General features: G+C 42.0%; 2 protein-coding genes across 2 annotated transcripts in view; one reads left to right on the plus strand and one right to left on the minus strand.

The window, feature by feature from the left end:
• The window catches only part of PDYN (prodynorphin), a 94,909-nt gene that overhangs the window by 71,260 nt on the left and 2,450 nt on the right, over positions 1-21,199 (minus strand). The window lies entirely within an intron of this gene.
• STK35 (serine/threonine kinase 35) overlaps positions 20,423-21,199 on the plus strand; it is a 45,638-nt gene continuing 44,861 nt past the window's right edge. The window contains exon 1 of the mRNA XM_059896560.1: positions 20,423-20,851. Within this exon, the coding sequence (XP_059752543.1) occupies positions 20,546-20,851 (306 nt within the window). The 5' untranslated portion in view covers positions 20,423-20,545. The remainder of the gene's footprint in view (positions 20,852-21,199) is intronic.

A 21,199-nucleotide genomic window follows, 5' to 3' on the forward strand; every position in this document is an offset into this window, starting at 1 on the left:
AGCTAGGGAGCCTGCCTGCCACAACTGGGACCTGGTGCAACCAAAGGAATGAATGAATGAGTAAACAAACGAATTAATTAAATATTTTTTAAAATACCTAGGGAATCAAAAATATATACTAAGCCCCAGGTCCCACCCCCAGAGATACTGCTCACAACTGGTCTGTTGTGAGCTCAGGCATCAAGACTTTGCAGGTATTGCTAACATGCAGCGGGGGTTGAGATCTACTGGGCTCAACTCTTGGTGATGCTCCCATTCCCCTTGCCACTGACTGGCTTAAGAATGGGGCACATGGCCCAGTTCTTGTCATGAGCAATGAGGGGAAATTTGATGGAGGTTCTGGGAGAGTTTTCCTCAGTCTCAGAGAAGGACATACATAAGGTCTTTTCTGCCTCTACAATGACAGCAGAGTGCCTTTCCTGGAACAATGGCTGTCATCTTGGGACCATGAGGGGAATGAGACTAAGAGGATGAGCCAATGACCTAGAGATGGCAGAGCAGGACTATGGAAAGGACTTGAGTTCTTGATGATGTCATCATGCTGCTGAATCAGCCAACTTGGGAAATACTCTACTTGTCAACTTCCTGAGTGAGATAATAAGATTTCATTAATGTTTCCACCATTTTGAGTTACATACAGCCAAAAGCTTCCTGACTAGTACAGTATAAAACTGTTTATAACCTGCTTTTTAACTTAGATTTTTAAAAAACTTTTATTGCAGTTTTGCATTTCTTGCTAATTTGTTCCCAGCCCCCCATTCTGGGGATCATCCATTAGAAGGGAGGATTAAGAACTGGTCAGGCAGTTGCAGGCTCCAGCTGGGAATCTGGAAATTAGCTACTCTTTTTTATTGTCTCTTCTTTTATTTGATTCATCTACTGGTACATAATTTTTATCATTTGCTTCATTGGTACATAATTTTTATCATTTGCTTTTAGAAAGAGAGAAATGAAAACAATTGTATAGGGATTGTGTTCGGAAGCATATGGCAGAAAATATGAGAAAAGAGGCATGAACAACTGAAAGGCTTATATGTCTCATGTAGCAAGGATCCCTAGGTATGCCTCCTCTTTCCTTCTTTCCTCTCTGTCACAGTGCAAAGACTTTCATCTTCAGCTTTGTTGCCTCAGAATTGTTTGATGTTTGCTGCACCTCTAGGCAACACGTCAATGTTCCAGACAGGAAGAATGAACAAGGGGCAAAAAGGCCAAACAGGTCAAGAAAGTGGGGTCTGTTCCCCTACAAAAGCCTTCCTGGGGGGTCTCACCCAGTGACTTCTACTGTACTTATCAGCCAGAATCCCTCGGTACTAGAGGGTCTGGGTCACTTGCTTGATTTTTCAATACTTCTATGTGTAATTCTGAGCTATCGATTTTATTTGGGATAAAATGTGAGACATTTTTCTCCCAAGTAATTTGGTTTAAAATGTTGTATTGAGTTTTAGGGATGTAAATATAAATGCCTTCCTATACAAACATTTGCCAAAAAAAAGTTGCTATTGAGCCACATATACACTATCAAGTTTGTGTGTTATAAATGAAGAGTCATTCTACTGGGAAAACATTAACCAGGGAAACATTCTGCAGGATATGCCTTAGTACTATGGAGGTTTTCCCTTACATACAACTCTACTTCATTTTTGGCAACAGTTACATAGTAGACATGTCATTGTGTATGCCATAATGGATGTAAACTGTTCTCTATCGTTGGACATTTAGAATGTTTCCAATTTTTCACAATTATAAACAAAACTGCATTGAACATCTTTGTTCAAGCATCCTTACACATTTGTCCAGTTACTTCTTTGAGATAAATTAAACCCTTGATATGAAATGGCTGGGCTGAAGTTTCCACAAATTAAAATTTTTTGATCCATATTGCCAAATTGCCCTCCAGAAAGGTTGTACCAACTCCACTATGTCTCCATTGCTGGAGCAATGAACGTGCATTACAGTGGCATGCTGGCCCACTAGATGGGAAGGAGGATGGATGGCTCTGTTAACATTGCGTTTGGAAGCAGAGAGCTTCATAGTTCAGGTGCCAATTACATTTAGAAATGAGATTAGCACATGGAATCTTCCCACTCATCTCTCTGTAGTTTCAAGGTTCCATTCCTGGGCAGATGAAACAATAAAACAAAACTAGTGAAATGAAGTTAATGTGGACCCAGGACATTTACACTGATAAATGTTCCCATTTAGGACAGACTTTCAGGGCAGCTTGCTCAGCTCTGACTTGAAGGAGTGTCAACATCACACTCAGGCCCCAATTTTTCCCAATCACTGACCCTTTCTTCCTAAAACACACATGTTGATCCCATCAGCTCCCTTCATAAAGTATGTTATGATGCCCCACCCCAAATGTTCTTCAGAATGATGCCTAACATCCTAATAGAACAACTGCTGTTGTTCACTACATAGTAATAACAACAGCATCACTACATAGCACTACACTACATAGTAATAACACATAGTAATTCACTACAGCATCAAGAATAATATAAAAGTTAGCGCTTACATAATGGGGAGCTATTGCTTAGTGAAAACAGAGTTTCAGTTTGGGATGATGAGAAAGTTCTGAAGATGGATGGTGGTAATGGTTGCACAACAATGTGAATGTACTTAATGCCTCTGAATTGGACACTTAAGGATGGTTCAAATGATAAATTCTATGTTATATAATATTTTACCACAATGAAAAAAAAAAAAATCACTGACTTCCAGTTTCCAGTCCAGCATGTAAGGAACTCAGAAGCTGTCACTCTGTCCTAACAGGAAGTAAAAAGCTGAAAAATCAACAACTCTTAGGTCTGTAAGAGAAATGAGGTCGCAGGGCAAATTTCAGCCCCCAAAGTTGGAGAGACAGGTAGATACAGAGAGTCAAACTTACTAGAGCAGAAACCTCCACAGAACCAGTGCCAGGGTAGGAAAACCTGAACCATAATTGACAGATTGCTGGAAGCTCAGCATGCATAAGACTGAGAGATACAAACTCTAGGGGAGGAGCCCCCACACTTTATGAGTTTCACTGCTGGGAATTCAACCAGGCTCTCACAGTGAATATTGGAATTTCAGTGAATATGGGATAGAAATCCCTTCCTGATTCTGGCAGGGGGAGAGGAAATATACTGTATTTTAAAATATGCCAGAGCATTCTGTTCTTCTTAACAGAAGACCAGCCTTCAAGAGAAAGTATTTTACCAGAGCCTAACCTATTGGGGTTTTATCAGAGCCTACTTGACCTGGGGGAAGGGAAATACCCAACTCCAGCCCTCTCTACACATTCTGCCCCATCTAAGGGAGGGAGGGAAAAACTGAGACGTGCTTATGAAGCTCACAGCCCAGAGACACGGGCTCACTAGAAGACTGAGACATAATTGTAGGACTATAGAATGCTTCCACTCTTACCACGTTACCACCACTTCACTAAAAACCTGTTTACCAGAGTTCCTTTTATCCAGCCTGACTTTCAACAAAAAAATTACAAGGCATACTAAAAGGCAAAAACACAGTTTGATGAGACAGACAAAATGTCAGAACCAGACTCAGAAAGAGCAGGGATGCTGGAATGGCCAGACTGGGAATATAAAATAACTTTGATCAATATGCTAAGGGCTCTAATGGAAAAAGTAGACCACATGCAAGAACAGATGGGCAATGTAAGCAGAGAGATGGAAATCCTAAGAAATAATGAAAAAGAAATGTAGAGATTAAAACCTCTGTAACAGAAATGAAGTGGTCTCTGCCTTCCATGAAGACTCAAAACATGAGAAATTCTCCAGATATAGCGAAAGGGTTCAGATGCAGGGTGGCCCCCAAATAAAAATAAAATGTCTATTCCACATATCATGTGGTTTAGGACTGGACCGACTCAGACACTTCACACCCTTCTCCTGACAGATGCTAGCATCTGGTGCTGAATCAGAGGGTGGAGGTGTTGCCTTGACCTTGATTTCCCTTTACCAAGTTTAAGTTCATGTTCACAGTATTCAAAACAGCCTCAGTAAGCCGAGCCTTAGTAGGTAACCTAAGGACAGAGGCAAAAAGAGTTTTAATAATTGCCCTATCTTCCCCTGTTTCTTTTTCCAGCCAGCTCACTCTGCCTTCTGCTGAGCTTTAAAGTGTAACTCAAAGACCTCAGTTGATCTACTCCTGAGCACTCATCCAGTCCAGCTCTCAGCCCAATTAACAAGTGCTCTATCCTGGGACTGGGCAAGCAGGTGCTGCCGGGATATTATTACTCAGCTCTCCAGCTAGGCTGTTGGGAGAAGAGGGGCTTTTGCATCCAGAGGCAGCAGACACATCCCTCTAAAGGAGATGAGGAAGTTGTACAGAGGTCTGAGGAAGCACCAAGGGATCACCCAACCCACATGGGAGGTTGGGGTCAGGGAAGACTTCCTAGAAAACCCAATGTTTCTGATGAGTCTAGAAGGAAGAGTAGGAATTAACTCCACTATAAAGGAAAAGTTGATCCAGTCAAAGTACCTGTGTGGGCAGAGTTCCCGAGGTGTGAGAGGGCAAAATATACTCAAGGAATGAGCGCCGTGAGAGAGCTTAGAAATCCAATCAATAAGTGGCTCATCACTTCTTAGTGCATCTCAGATCCCCAGGGGATCTGGTGGGTTCTACCCCAGACTTGAGCCCATATGCACACACTGACACCTGCTGTCCAGGGATCCCAGTTAAGACCCTTTACATAAGTCAATCCTTCATTCACAGATGCCTGAACAGGCCAAGAGAATGTCAAAGTGGCAGTCACAGCAAAGCACTGCCTCTCAGGCAATATTTTCTTTGGTCTCTCTTGTTCAGACTGGAAACTTACCTCTAGTGACTAATGATCTTTATTTTAAAGTGAAGCAGGTGAAAGCTGACTGAAAGCTTGGCAAGCATGAAGAGGGCATGAAACTGATGTGATTCACTGTAGGGTAAGTAAGTGGCCAGCCAGATTTTTCTGAGAAGATTCAAATATCACAATAGCCAGTCTTTTCTCTGGGGCAGTTGGGTTTCTTTATAAAGTGAAGCTCAAATCCCCTGCTTGCTGCAGGGGGGTGGGGTGCGCAGGGCTTGTTGCTTAATCAGCTAGGTGTAAATATTCTGGAGCTCAGCTGGGAACAGACTGGGGGTGTCATCATTCAGGGGGCAGCTTTTTAGTCAACCCCTAAGTCTAGTCCAGCCCCCACCATGCCCCCACCTTTTCCCTATACTGTGGCCACTAAACCTGGGACCACTCGGGTTCAATTTCTCTAGAGTTTCGATCCCAGGTATCCTCTGAGGGGTGAGTGCCTGACAGCAAGGGGTCAAGATACCCCACGACAGAGACTTTGGGTCAATTCTCCTGCTTCATCTCCACCTCCTGCACTACCTGGTTCTCCCCGCTCCTGAGCCTTGCGGGATTCCGGGGTGAAGGGGCTCTTCCTTGATATATGCCACTCCTTAGGCTGGATGGTTTGACCCTCCTCCATTTTGCCAAATCACTTGCCACTCCCCAACCCAGTTCCTGTCTCCATTTATTGTCTCAGGGTTGGAACTGTCTCCTGGTTTCATCAAAGATAGAGAGGGTGTTTGCATGTTCTCCTTGTGTCTGGTGTGGCTTTTATAAGAAGAGAACAGGATAGAAACAAGACTCAGCCTCCCTTGAATATGATTAATAGTACTGAACTGCACACTTAAGAACGGTGAAGACGCTAAATTTAATGTTATGTGTTTTTTTGCTGAAATTAAAAACAAAACAAAAGTCAGCCATTTTAAAACCAGAAGTCTCCCCATTGAGTTTTCTGAGAATTTTTTTTTTTTTTTTTTAAAGGGGGAAAGGCCCAGGGATCAGGCATTGGTGCTTTTTTTTTTTTTTTAAGATTTATTGATTGATTGATTGATTGATTGATTGCTATGTTGGGTCTTCGTTTCTGTGTGAGGGCTTTCTCTAGTCGCAGCAAGCAGGGGCCACTCTTCATCGCGGTGCGGGGGGCCTCTCGCTATCGTGGCCTCTCTTGTTGCGGAGCACAGGCTCCAGACGCGCAGGCTCAGCAGTTGTGGCTCACGGGCCTAGTTGCTCCGCGGCATGTGGGATCTTCCCAGACCAGGGCGCGAACCCGTGTCCCCTGCATTAGCAGGCAGACTCTCAACCACTGCGCCACCAGGGAAGCCCCTTTTCTGCGAATTTTGAAAAACAAACACAACAAGCATTTCCTTGAAAATCTATTTACATATAGAATGTGGATATTTTGGTTCCTTCTATACAGTTTATTGAGACAATTAAAGGGAATATCTAAAGCTGTGGTTCTCAAAGTGTGGTCTTCAGACCAGCAGCATCAGCATCACTTGGAAATTTGTTAGAAATGCAAATTCTCAGGTCCTACCCTAGACCTACTAAATCAGAAATTCTGCAATCTGTGTTTTAAAAGGCTCTCGGTAACTAAATGTTGAGTATCAGTTTTGTGACGGTTGACATAGAGTTAAAATTTGAGAATCACTCATCTAGAGCAATATGGGGGGGAAAGAATGAAATTAAGCATAGGCTGAACATCAAAGAAAGGATCTAACTCCATCACATGGAGAAAAGGTAAACGGAATCATGAAAGGGTGGGAGGAGGTAATTCATGGACTGATGATCATGTGTCAGGTACCTTGTTTGCCAGTTTACATACATCTCATTTAATCCTCAGTTTCCTTGAAAAGAAAGAATTATTCCCCCATTTTACAGATAAGAAAACTGAGGCTTAGGGAAGGTAACTTACCTAGTTAAGGAGGATTTCAATCAAGGTCTGCCTGATTTCTTAGGTCCTTCTCTTTATTTTCCATACTTCCCTCTTTTAAAAATCACCCCATCACTGAGAATATCTCTGGCTATGGAAGACAGAGGAAAGCAACAAGACTTCTCTGCTTGGTAAAATCCTATCCATTCTCCAAAGCAGAACTCAAACGTCATCTCTTCTGGGAAGTCTTCCAGAACTACCTTGCTCAAAGTTAACCTTTCCATAGCACTTTGCACATACCTGTCTTGGAGTACCTCATACACCTATTATAGTTCTCAAATCTTTGGTCCCAGGATCCATTAGAAATTATTGACATTCAAAGGCAAACGAACCTTGACCTAAACCTCACAGCTTAACAAAAAAATTAATCAAAATGGATTAAAGATTGGATGTAAAATGTTACACTACAAAACTTATAGAGAAAAAAAAATAGGAGAAAATCTTTAGGACCTAGGGCTAGGTGAAGCATTCTTAGACTTAATACCAAAAGCATGATCCGTAAAGGAAAAAAAAAAAAAAAAAGATAAATTGGATCATTTTAAAATGAAAACCTTTTGTTCTGAGAAAGAGCCTGTGAAGAGGACAAAAACACTGGGAGAAAATGTTTGCAGACCACATAACTGACAACGGCCTGGTATCTAGAATACATAAAGAACTCTCAAAACTCAAGAGTGAAAACAAATAAATCCAATCAGAAAATGGGCAAAAGACATGAACAGACATTGCACTGAAAAGGATATACAGCTGGCAAACAAGCATATGAAAATATTTTCAACATCATTACCATCAGGAAATGCAAATTAAAATCACAATGAGGTATCACTACACAACTATCGGAATGGGTAAAAGAATAAATACTGATAACACCAAATGCTGGTGAGGATGCAGAGAAACCAGAAACTCATAAAGTGCTGGTAGGAATGTAAAATGGTTCAGCCACTCTGGAAAAGGTACAGTGACTTCTTACAAAATTAAGCATGTGCTTACCATACTACCCAGCAATTGTACTTTGGGGCATTTATCCCAGAGAAGTGAAAACTTACATTCATACAAAAACCTGTCCATGAATGTTCATAACACCTTTATTCATAATAGCCAGAAATCAGAAACAATCCTAATGTCCTTCCACAGGAGAACAATTAAACAAACGGTGGTGCATCCATGCCTGGAACACAGGGAACACACTAGTGATACATGCAACAACATGGATGGATGGCGAGGGGACTATGCTGAGTGAGAGGGCCAACCTCAAAAGGTTACATGGTGAATTATTCCATTTATATAATATTCTTCAACTGACAAAATTATAGAGCGGGAGAATAGGGGTGAGGGAGGGGAGAGGGAAGGAGGTGGCTGTGGCTACAGGAAGGCAGCACGAGGGATCCTTGCAAGGGGACTACTGTTCTGTATCTTGACTCTGGTAGCGGTCACGCAAATCTACACGTGCGATAGAGATGCACAGAATTAAACACACACACACATACATGTAAAACTGGTGATATCTGGATAAGATGGGTGGATTGTATCACTGCCAATTTCCTCTTTGTGATATTGTACTAAAGTTATGCACGATGTTACCACCGGGGGAGACTGGGTGAAGGGTACACAGATCTCTCCATATCATTTCTTATAATTGCACGTGAACCTACAGTGATCTCAAAATGAAAAGTTTAAATAAAGAACTGAGGGCCACAAAGAGATTTTCATTTACGTAGGCTATATCAACTGGCATTTACTATATTCGAAATTAGAGTGGAGACATTTTAACAGTGTTTATTTACTGACTTATCTTTAAGACAATAATAAACATAAATAAAAAATGTGTTAATATAAACAAAACATTCCTATGAAAAATAAGTATATTTTCAAAAAATAGAAGAATAACCATGTTTTACAAATTTACAAATCTCTTTAATGTCTGACTTCATAGACAATTGGATTCTCATATCTGATTCTACATTAATATGTTGTGATATCACATGTCATGCAGCTTATGGAAAATTCCACTGTACACACGTGGAAAATTGAGAGTAAAAGAGGCAAATAATGTCAGTATTCTTATTAAAATAATACGGACTCCCTAAAAGCGTCTCTTGAAAGGAAAGAGAAGATTGTTGCCAGGCAAGTGAAGGAACAGAACACCTGAAGGCATCGTATTAGGGAAGATAGTCAATTGCGATCATGCAAACCTCAGGTAACAATGAGCTAAATAAAATGGAAGTTTATCTTTTTCTGTTATCACAGTCTAGGCTATGTGGTCTTCTGGCTTCTGTGGTTACCCCACAGTGTCAGGGTCCCAGACCCATCCCTCCTGATGCTCCACCATACCTGAGGCTCAGCCCTCACCTGTTTTCGTGGTTCAGAACCATCACATCTGCCTTCCAGCCAGTGGAAGTAGGCAAGCAGAAGGCTGGGCATGCTCCTTCCTTCGGAGGGTACAATTCGGAAGTTGCACACTTTACAAACCATTTGCCAGAACATAGTTTCAAGGGAGGCTGGGAAATGCGAGCTTTGGGACTTCCCTGGTGGTCCAGTGGTTAAGACTCCACGCTTCCACTGCAGGGGGCATGGGTTTGATCCCTGGTCAGGGAACTAAGATCCCACATGCCGCATGGCACAGCCAAAAAGAAAAAAAAAAAAAAAGAATAAAATGCGAGCTTCTATTGCTCTATAAGAAATTGGGGGACAACTAGAGGTTTCTGTTCCAAGCCCAGAGGTGAGAAAGTGGAGGGAGGTTTGAGAAGCCAGTAGCTAGGTGTGTTTAGAAGTTGTGGGGCAGAGAAGGAAATATAGTAGGAAAGGTGGGTTGGAGCCACATGGTGGAAAGGGGCCACTTCATTCGGTAAGGCAGTGGTTTCAAACCTGAGCGCACAACAGCCTCACCCGAGGGCTTGTTGAAGCTTAGCCCCGCCTGCAGAGTGTCTGATTTACTAGGTCTGCAGAGGAGCCTGAAAACGTACATTCCTAACCAGTTCGAGGGGATGCTGGCACTGCTAGTCCAAGAACTTTGATAAATGTGGAGCCACAGAAAGTTTTAGAGAGGAGAGCAAGATGACAAGGCCTGTATTTCAAAAAGCTGATTCTGTTACAACGACAGGGAACAAGCTGTACTAGAGCTTCCCAGAGCACTAGAGCTTCTCACCCTCTTGATCCTTAATGTTCCTGAGAAATTTCACTCAAGAAAAACGGGGATGATAAAGAGCCTGCAAAGCAGAGTTCACGGAACTCCAGTGCCCAAGGGCCACTCCCACACCTGAGTTTTTCCATCAGTGATAATAATGAGGACCATTTACCTATCCAGGGTGCCAGATGGCACAGATTGAGAAGTCGGACCATGTCCCAAGGCTGTGGGGATTCATGGACTCACCTACACAATGGGTTGGAGAGAAAATTGGTACAACTCCTGAAAGGCAATGTGACAATCAAATCAGAACTCTAAATGCCTGTACGCTTTGACCCAATGGTTCCATTTCCAGGAATTGAGTCTACAGATACACTCGTGTTTGTGTGCAAAAGACAGATTATTCAATGCCCATTGTGCTGGCAAGGGATGGGGAAAAACCTGAATGTCACCCACAGAGGGCTGGTTAAATAAACCATGGTGCATCCAAAAATGGAGTAATGGGCAGCCCTTAAAAATAACAAGTTAGATCTATGTAAGCCAGTTTATAATAATCATAGATAGATAGAGATAGAGAAGTATATGTCTTGTGTGTGTGCGTGTGTGTGTGCACATGTCAAGGGGCAGAACACTGTTGTAAAATGCTGCCATTTAAAAAAATATATAGGACTTCCCTGGTGGCAGAGTGGTTAAGAATCCGCCTGCCAATGCAGGGGACACGGGTTCGAGCTCTGGTCCGGGAAGATCCCACATGCCGCAGAGCAACTAAGCCCGTGTGCCACAACTACTGAGCCTGCGCTCTAGAGCCCACGAGCCACAACGACTGAGCCCGTGTGCCACAACTACTGAAGCCCATGTGCCTAGAGCCCATGCTCTGCAACAAGAGAAGCCACCTCAATAAACCCATGCACCGCAACGAAGAGTCGCCCCGCTCACCACCACTAGAGAAAGCCCACACACAGCAACAAAGACCCAACGCAGCCAAAATAAAAATGCGTGTGTGTATATATATATAAATAAATAAATATATATTTATATATATACACATTTGTGGGACTTCCCTGGTGGTCCAGTGGGTAAGACTACGCCACACTCCCAATGCAGGGCGCCCGGGTTCGATCCCTGGTCACGGAACTAGATCCCACATGCGTGCCCCAACTAAAGGTCCCGCACGCCACAACTAAGAGCCAGCACAGCCAAAATTAATTAATTAATTAATTAAAAACGAAAAACAAATATACCTATTAAATATATATATACACATTTGTATACATGTATACATAGTTATATATGCAGAGCACATCTTTGAAAAGATTCTGAGAAACAGTCTGCCTTTCAGGATAGGAATTGGAATGGAAGTCCAGGTTGAGAAGGAAACTTACTTTTCACTGTAAACATTTTGTTTGATTTTTTTTCAACCCGGCATATGCATTACTTATCTAAATAAGTAAACATAGAAGCAGTGCCATGTGCTTTACATGCTTTATCTCACTAAATCTTCAGAAAACCTAGAAGGGAAGTACTTTTGCTATTCACAAGGTACAAGGAGGTTAAATTATTTGGGGGAGGGGCCGAGGGGGAATGGAAGGAACCTTGATTTGTAAGGTTTGCCAGTTTCCATGGTGTAAATACTCCCTACCTGGCTGATTTCCAGCTGCTGCTGTGATGTCACTGAGCAGAGCTGGGGACAGATGTGCACGAACAGCTCTCAGGAGCCTAGAGGAAGCAGCTCCAGCACATCCTTGTAGGGGAACTTGCACCCCCCAAACAAGGTACCATTGACTCATACCTGAAGGGGTTGTTTTTCAAGAACAAAACAAATGTAAGCAAATATGCCACTTCAGGACCTAAGAGCAGCTTCCAGGGATCTTTATAGACACTGGGGCATTTATTTACGGTATAAACAACTTGCCTTGTTTTACAATAAATTTGAAACAGAAACCCGGAAATTAAAATTAAGCATCTGGGTTTTATATTTGCAAATTGCTTTGCCATTCTCTTTATGAAATACTGCACACAGCTATACAAGCATAAGGCAATAAAAGAACAATAAATTAATCAGTGTTAGTATTCTGTCAACACAGCCCCACATTCTTATCAGGGCCAGCAATCTAAATTAGGAAAGTGGTTTAGAAACTTGCCCGGTGCTTTAATGGGAGAGGTTGGGTAAGAGGATCAGACAGACTCGGGTTCAAGTTGTGTTCCAGTTCTGCCACTTGTGAGGTGCCTCGGGCAAGTCACCTCACCTCTGAGTTTCAAGTTACTCATGTGTTAAGTGAGGATAGTGCCCACTATACAGATTTGTACAGGCAAGTTTGCCAAGTTTAACAGATAAGGTTAATGTGTCGTCTACACCTGGATATAAGGCAGGATGGTTTTCCCCAAAAATTATCCCTCAGAAGAAATTGGGAGTTGCCTAATATTTAAGTTCTTACGAAGCCTCACAGTCTTTCATATTCCCTAGACGCTCTCAATAACTTTCAACAACAAAGTATTGTTTGCAAAAGACCAATTTATAGAAGTCACCTGAAGGAAGGGGTTTAAAAAAAAAAAACAGTTTTTGACACAGATGTAGTCATTATACTAGGGGCTGATTTCATACCCCTTGTAAAGATGCAAGCCTTATAAAGAGGACTTTAAAAGTAATCCATTAAATGTTAGGATGTTGTGATCACAAATATAAACCAATAGGGCAAACAGAAAAACAATACTGTCCTAAGATTGAGTGAACTGGGACTTTAAGGATAAAATATTTCAATGACAGCATTATATAAAGGCTCAGAAAGTCCTGGATCACAAACAAATTAGGAGTGAAATGTATGTGATCTAGAAAGTGCGTTGGGTGATTCAGAAACTATCCCTAGTGATAATAAAGATATGAGATCAAAGATTCACAGGACAAGGGGCTTCCCTGGTGGCGCAGTGGTTGAGAATCTGCCTGCCAATGTAGGGGACACGGGTTCGAGTCCTGGTCTGGGAAGATCCCACGTGCCGCGGAGCAACTGGGCCCGTGAGCCACAACTACTGAGCCTGCGCGTCTGGAGCCTGTGCTCTGCAACAAGAGAGGCCGCGATAGTGAGAGGCCCGCGCACCGCGATGAAGAGTGGCCCCCACTTGCCGCAACTGGAGAAAGCCCTTGCACAGAAACGAAGACCCAACTCAGCCATAAATTAATTAATTAATTAATTAATTAATTAATTTTAAAAAAAAAAAGATTCACAGGACAAGATGAAATAAAGCTGTTTTGTAAAGTGTCAGATTAGGAAAAAACCCCAATATTTCTAAATTAATATATTAGTTATTAATATATAATATATTTAAATAACATTATTTAAATAATATATTAATAATCTTGAAAGCATGTGCATACCTAAAATAATAAATTAAATATTATACACAGACGTTTGATTATTTCATCTACAGCCTTAAGAATTTACATATTCAAGATGGCCCCCCAAATATTTCCTTTTTGCAACCTTCTCATTGTGAAATATGGGAGGATCACTTTATATTGGGGATCACCTAACATTGAGACATGTATGTACAAACACTTAAAACCCACAAAGCTCTGTGTGGTTTGTGACAGGTACTGTTACAGTTGTTAATAATATTTTTATCATGATTGCTCTCCCACAAGCTGGGCTGTTTGGTTGTGCTGTTCTAAGCATTTACCTGGATTGGAATTTCCTGATCATCCACATCCTACCTGTGTGATCTTGGGCAAGTTGCCTAAACTCTCTGTGCCTCAGTTTCCTCATCTGTAATACAGAGATAATAATATCAATAGTATCTCAGAGGGTTAAGAATTCAGTAAATTAGTATATGTAAGAAGTGTATGAATCAGTGCCTAGTAAGTACTTCTTAAATGTTTGTTGGAATCATTATTTTCACCAATGGAAAACTATAACTATTTAGAAACATAGCAGTTTTCCTCACAACACCAGATTTTACCAGCAGAGAACTTGTCTTATTCACCTCTGGATCCCCAACTCACACACAGGGCCTAATGCCCACTAAATGTTGGTTGAACCAATAGTAAGTTCTATAGAGGAAGAAAGACAGTGTATAATGTTCAGGCCCTGCATAGCACCTGGTTCCATTAGTTGAAAGAGGAAATTTTGAGTGTTGATACCTATGGTGCAGCCTCATTTCTCTCTGGCCAACCAAAATCTAAAGGAAAGTCACAGTGCAATAGAGCCAGAAAAGACTGAGCACTGGCTGCTTCTTTCTGGTCCTCACAAGACTCTATGTTCCTCCATCACAGGAACTGGGTTTCATTCATTTCAGTCCCTAATCCAGCAAACAGTAGGAACTTAATCAGTACTCACTGAGCAAATGAATGATGAGATGCAGTCTACATTATTGCACATTCTTTTTAAACTGAATTTTATTGTTTTTTCATATCTACAAAAAAGTACTTAAAAACTAATACCAAAAATATGTACATAAAAGGTTCAAATAATACAGAAGTGTTGAAAGAATCACCTAGAGAGAATTCTTCTTCACATCTAGAGTATTATTTATCCAAATGTTTCCTTTATGTATGTAGAAACTAACATGTAAGTACATGTAACATGTAAGTACCATGAGCTTTGGAATCAGGTATGCCTTGGTTTGAAACCAAGCTCCATCACTTCTTAGTGCTATGGCCTTGAAAAAGTCACATAACCTCTCTGTGCCTCAGTTTCTGTGGAAAATGGAGATAATAATGAAACTTACCCTACAGTGTATTGGAATAAATAAATTAATATGTACAGAGCACCTAGGACAGCTCCCAATACAGAGAAACAACTCAATGAAGGCTAGCAACTATTTATACATATTTAAACAAAATTTGAGCTTATACTATAGATCCTAGTTTACATTTGCTTTTTATATAACAATATGTTGTGAATACTTGTTCACAACATATACAATATGTTGTGATTACTTGTTCTGTAGCATATACAGAGCTAACTCCTTCTTTTTGATGGCTACATTATATTCAAATATGTGGCAGTATGTAACTAATCCCGTCTCTGGCACTTGAGTATTTCTAATATTTTATTATTACAAATGACCACAATAAAAATTCTTGCAGCACATATATTGTTCCATTAATGGGTAAGTATTTCTATAGGATAAATCCTAGAAATGAGATTGCTGGTTCAAAGTGTATGGATTTTTAAATATATTAATAGACAATAAATTTTCAAATTGCCTTCCTAAAAGGCTGTATGCTTCATACTTTGATCAATGAGTGTACTTTGGTGCCTTATGGTTGTGTACATTTCAACCAGATTCCCCAATAGTTTATTTTGAATGTCCCAGTAGTTATAGAATCAAGGACTTTGCCCTGCTAGCTCATTGTATTCCTTTATCTTTCTAAAAACCATAAACAACTCCTAAGAACTTAGCAACCAATTTTCTGCAGCAAATACTCAGATGATAGCCTGACAAAGAATTTCTATGACATTCCCAGAAGGGAGAGGAGGAAAGGTTGGAATTTCGGAGCCCTGAAGTGGCTGATGGGAAGAACATGTGAAATGAGAACAATCCATTAAGTTTGGGAAACAGGGTGGCTGTATCTGCTTCCATCTTTGTTTTCTGTGACTCAGACCCTTGTTAAATAAACAAGAGGCCCTCTCTGTTGAGTATCACTGGGTGCAATGTCTCTAGTGTGGTGTCCCCAGGGCGTGATTTCGGTACGTACTACTTGTAGCCGTCCAGATGCTTCTAGGTGATTCAAGGACAAGAGGAGCACCTCATGGCCAGAAGCTGAACAGCACCACCAAGCTGACAGGCTGTTTCAGTGGTGGCCAAAGCCCACACCCACTCTTATTTTTAATTTCAATTTCAATCCAAGTAATAAATATACATAATGTTTAAGAGTTAATTACTACTACGAGTTAGATACTATTACAAGGCTTATAACAAAAATCCCCTTTCTCACCACTAAGTCCCATCCCATGAAGCAATAACTCATTCTATGGTTACTTCTTTATACCTGACTATGGTGTCACTTCAAGATTTTAAAATTTTAGACCTTTTCTATTAACTTACAGCTATGGAGAATAAAAATTTAGTTTCTCTCTCTCTCTCTCTCTCACACACACACACACACACACACACACACACACACCTTCCCTCTCCAATTTTCCCAAAATAATTATATCATAATTTCTGGTTAAATCAAGGTACTGTTCTTACATTATAATGACAATGTAATATTATTTCCAGCTGAGTGTTGTAGTTTCTGATGATTACAATGTTCTTCTTATAAATTGTCTTTGTTTTCTTGGCTTTAATAATCACCTTGGCTTACTTGCTTAGTTTTCTGTGAGTAGCTCCAATCCATCCTCAAACTCTTTGCCAGAACTCCAATCCTCTATAATTGCCTCAGCTTTGTGCTCAGTCCAGGGGCAGTTTAGTGTAATGCAGTGGTTCTCAAAGTGTGCTTCCCGGACCAACAACATTAGCATCAGCATCACCTGGGACCTAGTGAGACATGAAAATAATCAAGCCCTACCCAGGACTTACTGGTTAGCCGCTCTGGGGTTGGATCCAGCAATCTAGGTGACGCTGAGGTGCACTTCAGCTGGAGAACCCCGGTTTGTGTCAAAGCTAAGAGTTTGGGCACCAAAACCCAAGGCTGCTGGGGATCAGATTTCAGCTACTCCACTTGCTTGTAATGTGACAGCTTCCAAGGTTCAATCTTCCCATTCATAAAATGGGGTCAACCGTATCTCCCTGTAATTGTTGTGAGCTTCGGGCTGTTAGGAAGCATGACAGGCTCCAGTTTTTCTTGGAGACAGCCCTCCTGGAGCCTCTGAAATCCAGTTCCATCATGCGAGGGGAGTTCAAGCCAATGGCATAGCCTCCCCACAGTCCTCCCCAGCGTCCCCCACTCAAGAGTACACCCTCCACTGAGGCACCCACCTCAAGCTTCTGTCCTTCAGAACATCCACAGCCCCTCCCATACCCCATATCAACTTCTCTCCCCTTAACCCCTTCCCATCCTCAGCTCCCCTGCTACAACCGCCATTTCAGACGATTCTCTGCCATGGCCCTGTGCCACCTCCAGCCCCCAACCCTCAACTCCCAAGCCCCCTCCTCATTCCCACTACCCTCTGACGCAGCCCACTGGAGCAGTCTCAGCCTTCTCCCAGCTTCCATCCCTTCCACACTCTTCCACTCACCCAACCTTTCCTTCCCAGCCCAGAGCCTACTGCTTTCCCAGAGAACCCCTCCCCGCCACCACAGGGCCAGCTGCCCCTGGGTGTTCTCACCCCCTGAAGTAGCGGGGATGGGAAGGAAGCATCACCATTCTGCTTCCCACTACTCTTCCCTATTCCCTGCGCTCCAGTCACACTGGCCTCTTTGGGTGCTACATCTCAGGGCCTTTGCACCTGCTCTTCCCCCTGACATGGAATGTTCTTCTAGTTGGTATGCATTACTGCCCCTTAGCAGTAATTCCCACCCAAAGATGACCACTGATAAGATTTCTGCCACCATAGATCAGTGTAGCTTGACCTTACATTAATGGAATCAAATAGCATGTACTCTTTTTCCCCATTTTTTTTTACAACTTTATTGAGGTAAAGCTGTAAAACTGACGTACAAAAACTGCACTTATTTAAAGTGTACAGTGTACAATTTGAAGTATTTTGAACACATTCCCCCCTTGAAAGTATCACAAGGTAATTTCAAGATAATGAACATATCCATCCCCTCAAAAAGTTTCTCAAGTCCCTTCGTATTCCATCCCCTCTTCCCCACCCCAACTACTAATCTGCTTTCTGTCACCATAAATTAGTTTGCATTTTCAAGAATTGTATATAGAATAATCGAGTATATACCCTTTTGTTCTTGACTTCTTTCACTTAGCATAATTATTTTGATTCATCCATGTTGTATCAATACTTCATTCCTTTTTTTTTTTTCCCCCACTGAACAGCATTTCTTGGTACAAAAATACCACAATTTGGTTATCCCTTCATTTATTGATGAACACTGGAGTGTTTTCCAGTTTGAGACTTATAGAAAAAACCACTATAAACATCCTTATGCAAGTGTATTAGTGAACACAAGTTTTCATTTATCTTGGGTAAATACCTAGGCATGCAATTACTGGGCTATAGGGTAGATATATGTTTAACTTTATAAGAAACTGCCGAACCTTTTTTTTCCAAAGTGGTTGTACCATTTCACATTCTCACCCATTGGCTTAAATTTGACATCAATCATGTTCCTCACAGCTTCTGTACTTACTCCCTCTGCCTGAAATGCCTTTCCACTAGTTTTAGCATGGCTGGCTTGAGGTCTCAGCTCGTGTCACTGTTATAGATTTAATTGTTATAGACTGGTATAGACTTAATTCCCCCCTCCCCACCCTTGCCAAAATCATATGTGGAATTCATAACCCCCAGTACCTTAGAATGTATCATTAATACATTTGGGGATAAAGTCTTTAAAGGGGTGATTAAGTTAAATGAGCCAGTTAGGGTAGGCCCTAATCCAATACGACTGTGTCCTTATAAGAAGAGGAAAAGATATCCCCACAGAGAAAATGTCTTATGAGGACACAGCCAGAAGGCAGCCATCTGCAAACTAAGAACAGAGGTCTCAGGAGAAACCAAACCTGCCAACACTTTGATCTTGGACTTCTAGCCTCCACAACTGTGAGAAAATAAATTCCTGTTAAGCCATCCAGTCAGTGGTATTTTGTTATGGCAGCCCTAGCAAACTAATACAGAGGCCTTCCAATCAGCATTTTGTAACCATGGGAGTAATTGACTCAGGCAAGAACCATAAATGAATGCTAAAAACAGTGGGTGAGAGTCTGATGAAGAACAGGATAGTCTCAAATATATCTTCCCACAAGACACTTAATAATTACAAACGGAAAAATTGTAACTTTTCAGTGGAGTACCTTGGCAGACACCACCTTAACCAAATGATCAAAGTGAACATCATCAGCATTGGAATAAAAAAATGCCATGTGCCTCCTGATGTGGTACACTGAGGACACAACTCCTTTCAGTGCCATTCCTACCAAAAATGCATAACCTAATTCTAATCATGAGAAAATATCAGACAAACCTAAACTTAGGGACATCTACAAAATAACTCACCAATACTCTTCAAAAATGTTAAGGTCATAAAAGACAAAGAAAAGCTGAGTAATTAACTGCCTTTCTAGAGTAAAGGAAACTCCGGAGGCATGACAACTAAATGCAAAGTGATCCTGATTGGATCGTAGGGAATAGCTATATTATTGGGACAATTAGCAAAATTTAAATATGGAAGACATATTAAAGAACTGTATTATTGTCAAAATTCTTGATTTTGATAATTGTACTGAGATTGTGCAAGAGAATATCCATGTTCTTAGGAAGAACACACAGAAATATTTCGGGATTAAAGGGGAATGATGTCTGAAATTTACTCTAAAGTGGTTTTGGGGGAAAAGAAAGTACAAATACATATTATATATAATACATACACAAACAAATACACAAGAGAATATGATAATGCAAATGTAGTAAAATATAACAAATTATTATTATGGTTAAAAATATGAGATTCTTTACTATTCTTGTAATTTATATGTAAATTTGAAATTTTATCCAAAAAAAGTTAAGTTTTTAGTGACCACACTAACAAAAGTGGCCTGTCCCCAACCTCCAGGCACTCTTTAGCTCATCCTTTTCCTCTATTACAGTTACATTGTCAAAAATGATCTTTTGTATTTATTTAATAATATCTAACATTTAATGTGTGCAAGGCCCTGTCCTAGTCTAAGTGCTTTAACTGTCTAACCTCAGTGAATCCTTCAACTACGGTTCTTCCCATATTACAGATGAGAACAAGAGACACAAGAAAGTGTTATCTTCACAGTCACCCATACGATTTGACGAGGCACAGAACCTCAACTAAGGTAGATACTGTCTTGTTCACCGCTCTTTCCCCAACAATTTAGAACAAAAACGGTGCCTAGTACATTACAGGCACTCAATATCTGTAGATTCAGTTTATAAATATGGAGCACCTACTCGGCACTGAGGTACAAAGCAGTAAACAAAATATTTAAAAATTCACGTCTAAATGGAGCTTACATTCAGCACTCTCAGCCCTGCACCCAATTAGCCACTTTAGATTTATATCAAAATCTAAATATTTATGTTAATATTTATATATTAATATTTTATATAATATATATTTATATATTTTTTTTATTTGGGGGCTATCAACCCTGGGAGGCAAGGCCGAGTCTACCCATTTTTCAGAAGGGGAAACTGAGGCTCCAAGTGGGGCAATGTTTTGCCCAGCATCAAGGGGCTTAATAGGAGACGGGGCGTGGATTCCATCCCAGCGCGGGCGGTTCCCAGGCAAAACCTATGAATCAATTAAACCGACCAATCCAATCAACCAATCAGTATTTATTAGGGCCTACTGGATGCAGCTCCTCTTCACGCAGCGCAGGCGAGGAAGAGAGGAGGTTGCGGTGCTCAGGCGGCTGCGGAGACCGGAGGCCGCAGCCCGATCGCGGGAATTTGGCGCCTGTTTTTTGTTGGTTGGGTGTTCTCGCCTGTGATTGGGCCCCGGCCCCGCGTGGGTGAGCCCGGCTGCTGCTGGTCGGCGGACCTTGGCAGGACCCCGGCGGCGCCGTACTCGGCTGCCCTCCCGGGGGATGGGCCACCAGGAACCCCCGCTGGCCCGAGTGCGGGCGGGACGTGCGGCTTATATAAAAAGGTTACGTAAAGGGCTCAGCTGGCGCGAACACGTGGAGAGCCGCGGGAGTCCTGACGCCCAGTTGTCCCCCGAGAGCACCGCTGCCGTCACCCGTGCAGTAGCAGCTTCTGTCGCACGCCCGACCCGGGCCACGGTCTCTCGCGCGGCTAGGTACCCGAAGCAGCCCTGGCCCGGAGCGGACCATCCCCAGCTGGGGGCCTTAGGGGGGAAACGCGCTGCCCGGAAGTGGAAGGGCGCAGGCCAGGTAAGGGCGCGGTCCGCGAAGTGAAAGGTTGCACCCAAGCTGGAACTACGCCCGCCGCCTCGGGCGTCTGGGGAGGGCAGCTGCGTCCCCGGTTGGGCGCGCTCAGGGACTCCGAACTTTTAAGCCAACCCCTTACACCCGCAGCCCGGCGGGACTTGGGTCGGTCCGCTGGGCTCCACTCCGGCTTAATTCAATGGACTGTTTACACCCGGGAGAACACAGGGTGGGACGCGGGGAGGGGCATCCCTGAGGGAGCCAAGCGGAAAAGAAGATTTCCACAGTCCGAATTTCTTCTTAAGGGTGATTTTCATAAGTCGCGAAAGCTCCGAGTCCTTGTTTCTCGTATTG

This window comes from Balaenoptera ricei, chromosome 15, assembly GCF_028023285.1.
Source record: "Balaenoptera ricei isolate mBalRic1 chromosome 15, mBalRic1.hap2, whole genome shotgun sequence".
In the NCBI taxonomy this organism is placed as follows: domain Eukaryota; kingdom Metazoa; phylum Chordata; class Mammalia; order Artiodactyla; family Balaenopteridae; genus Balaenoptera; species Balaenoptera ricei.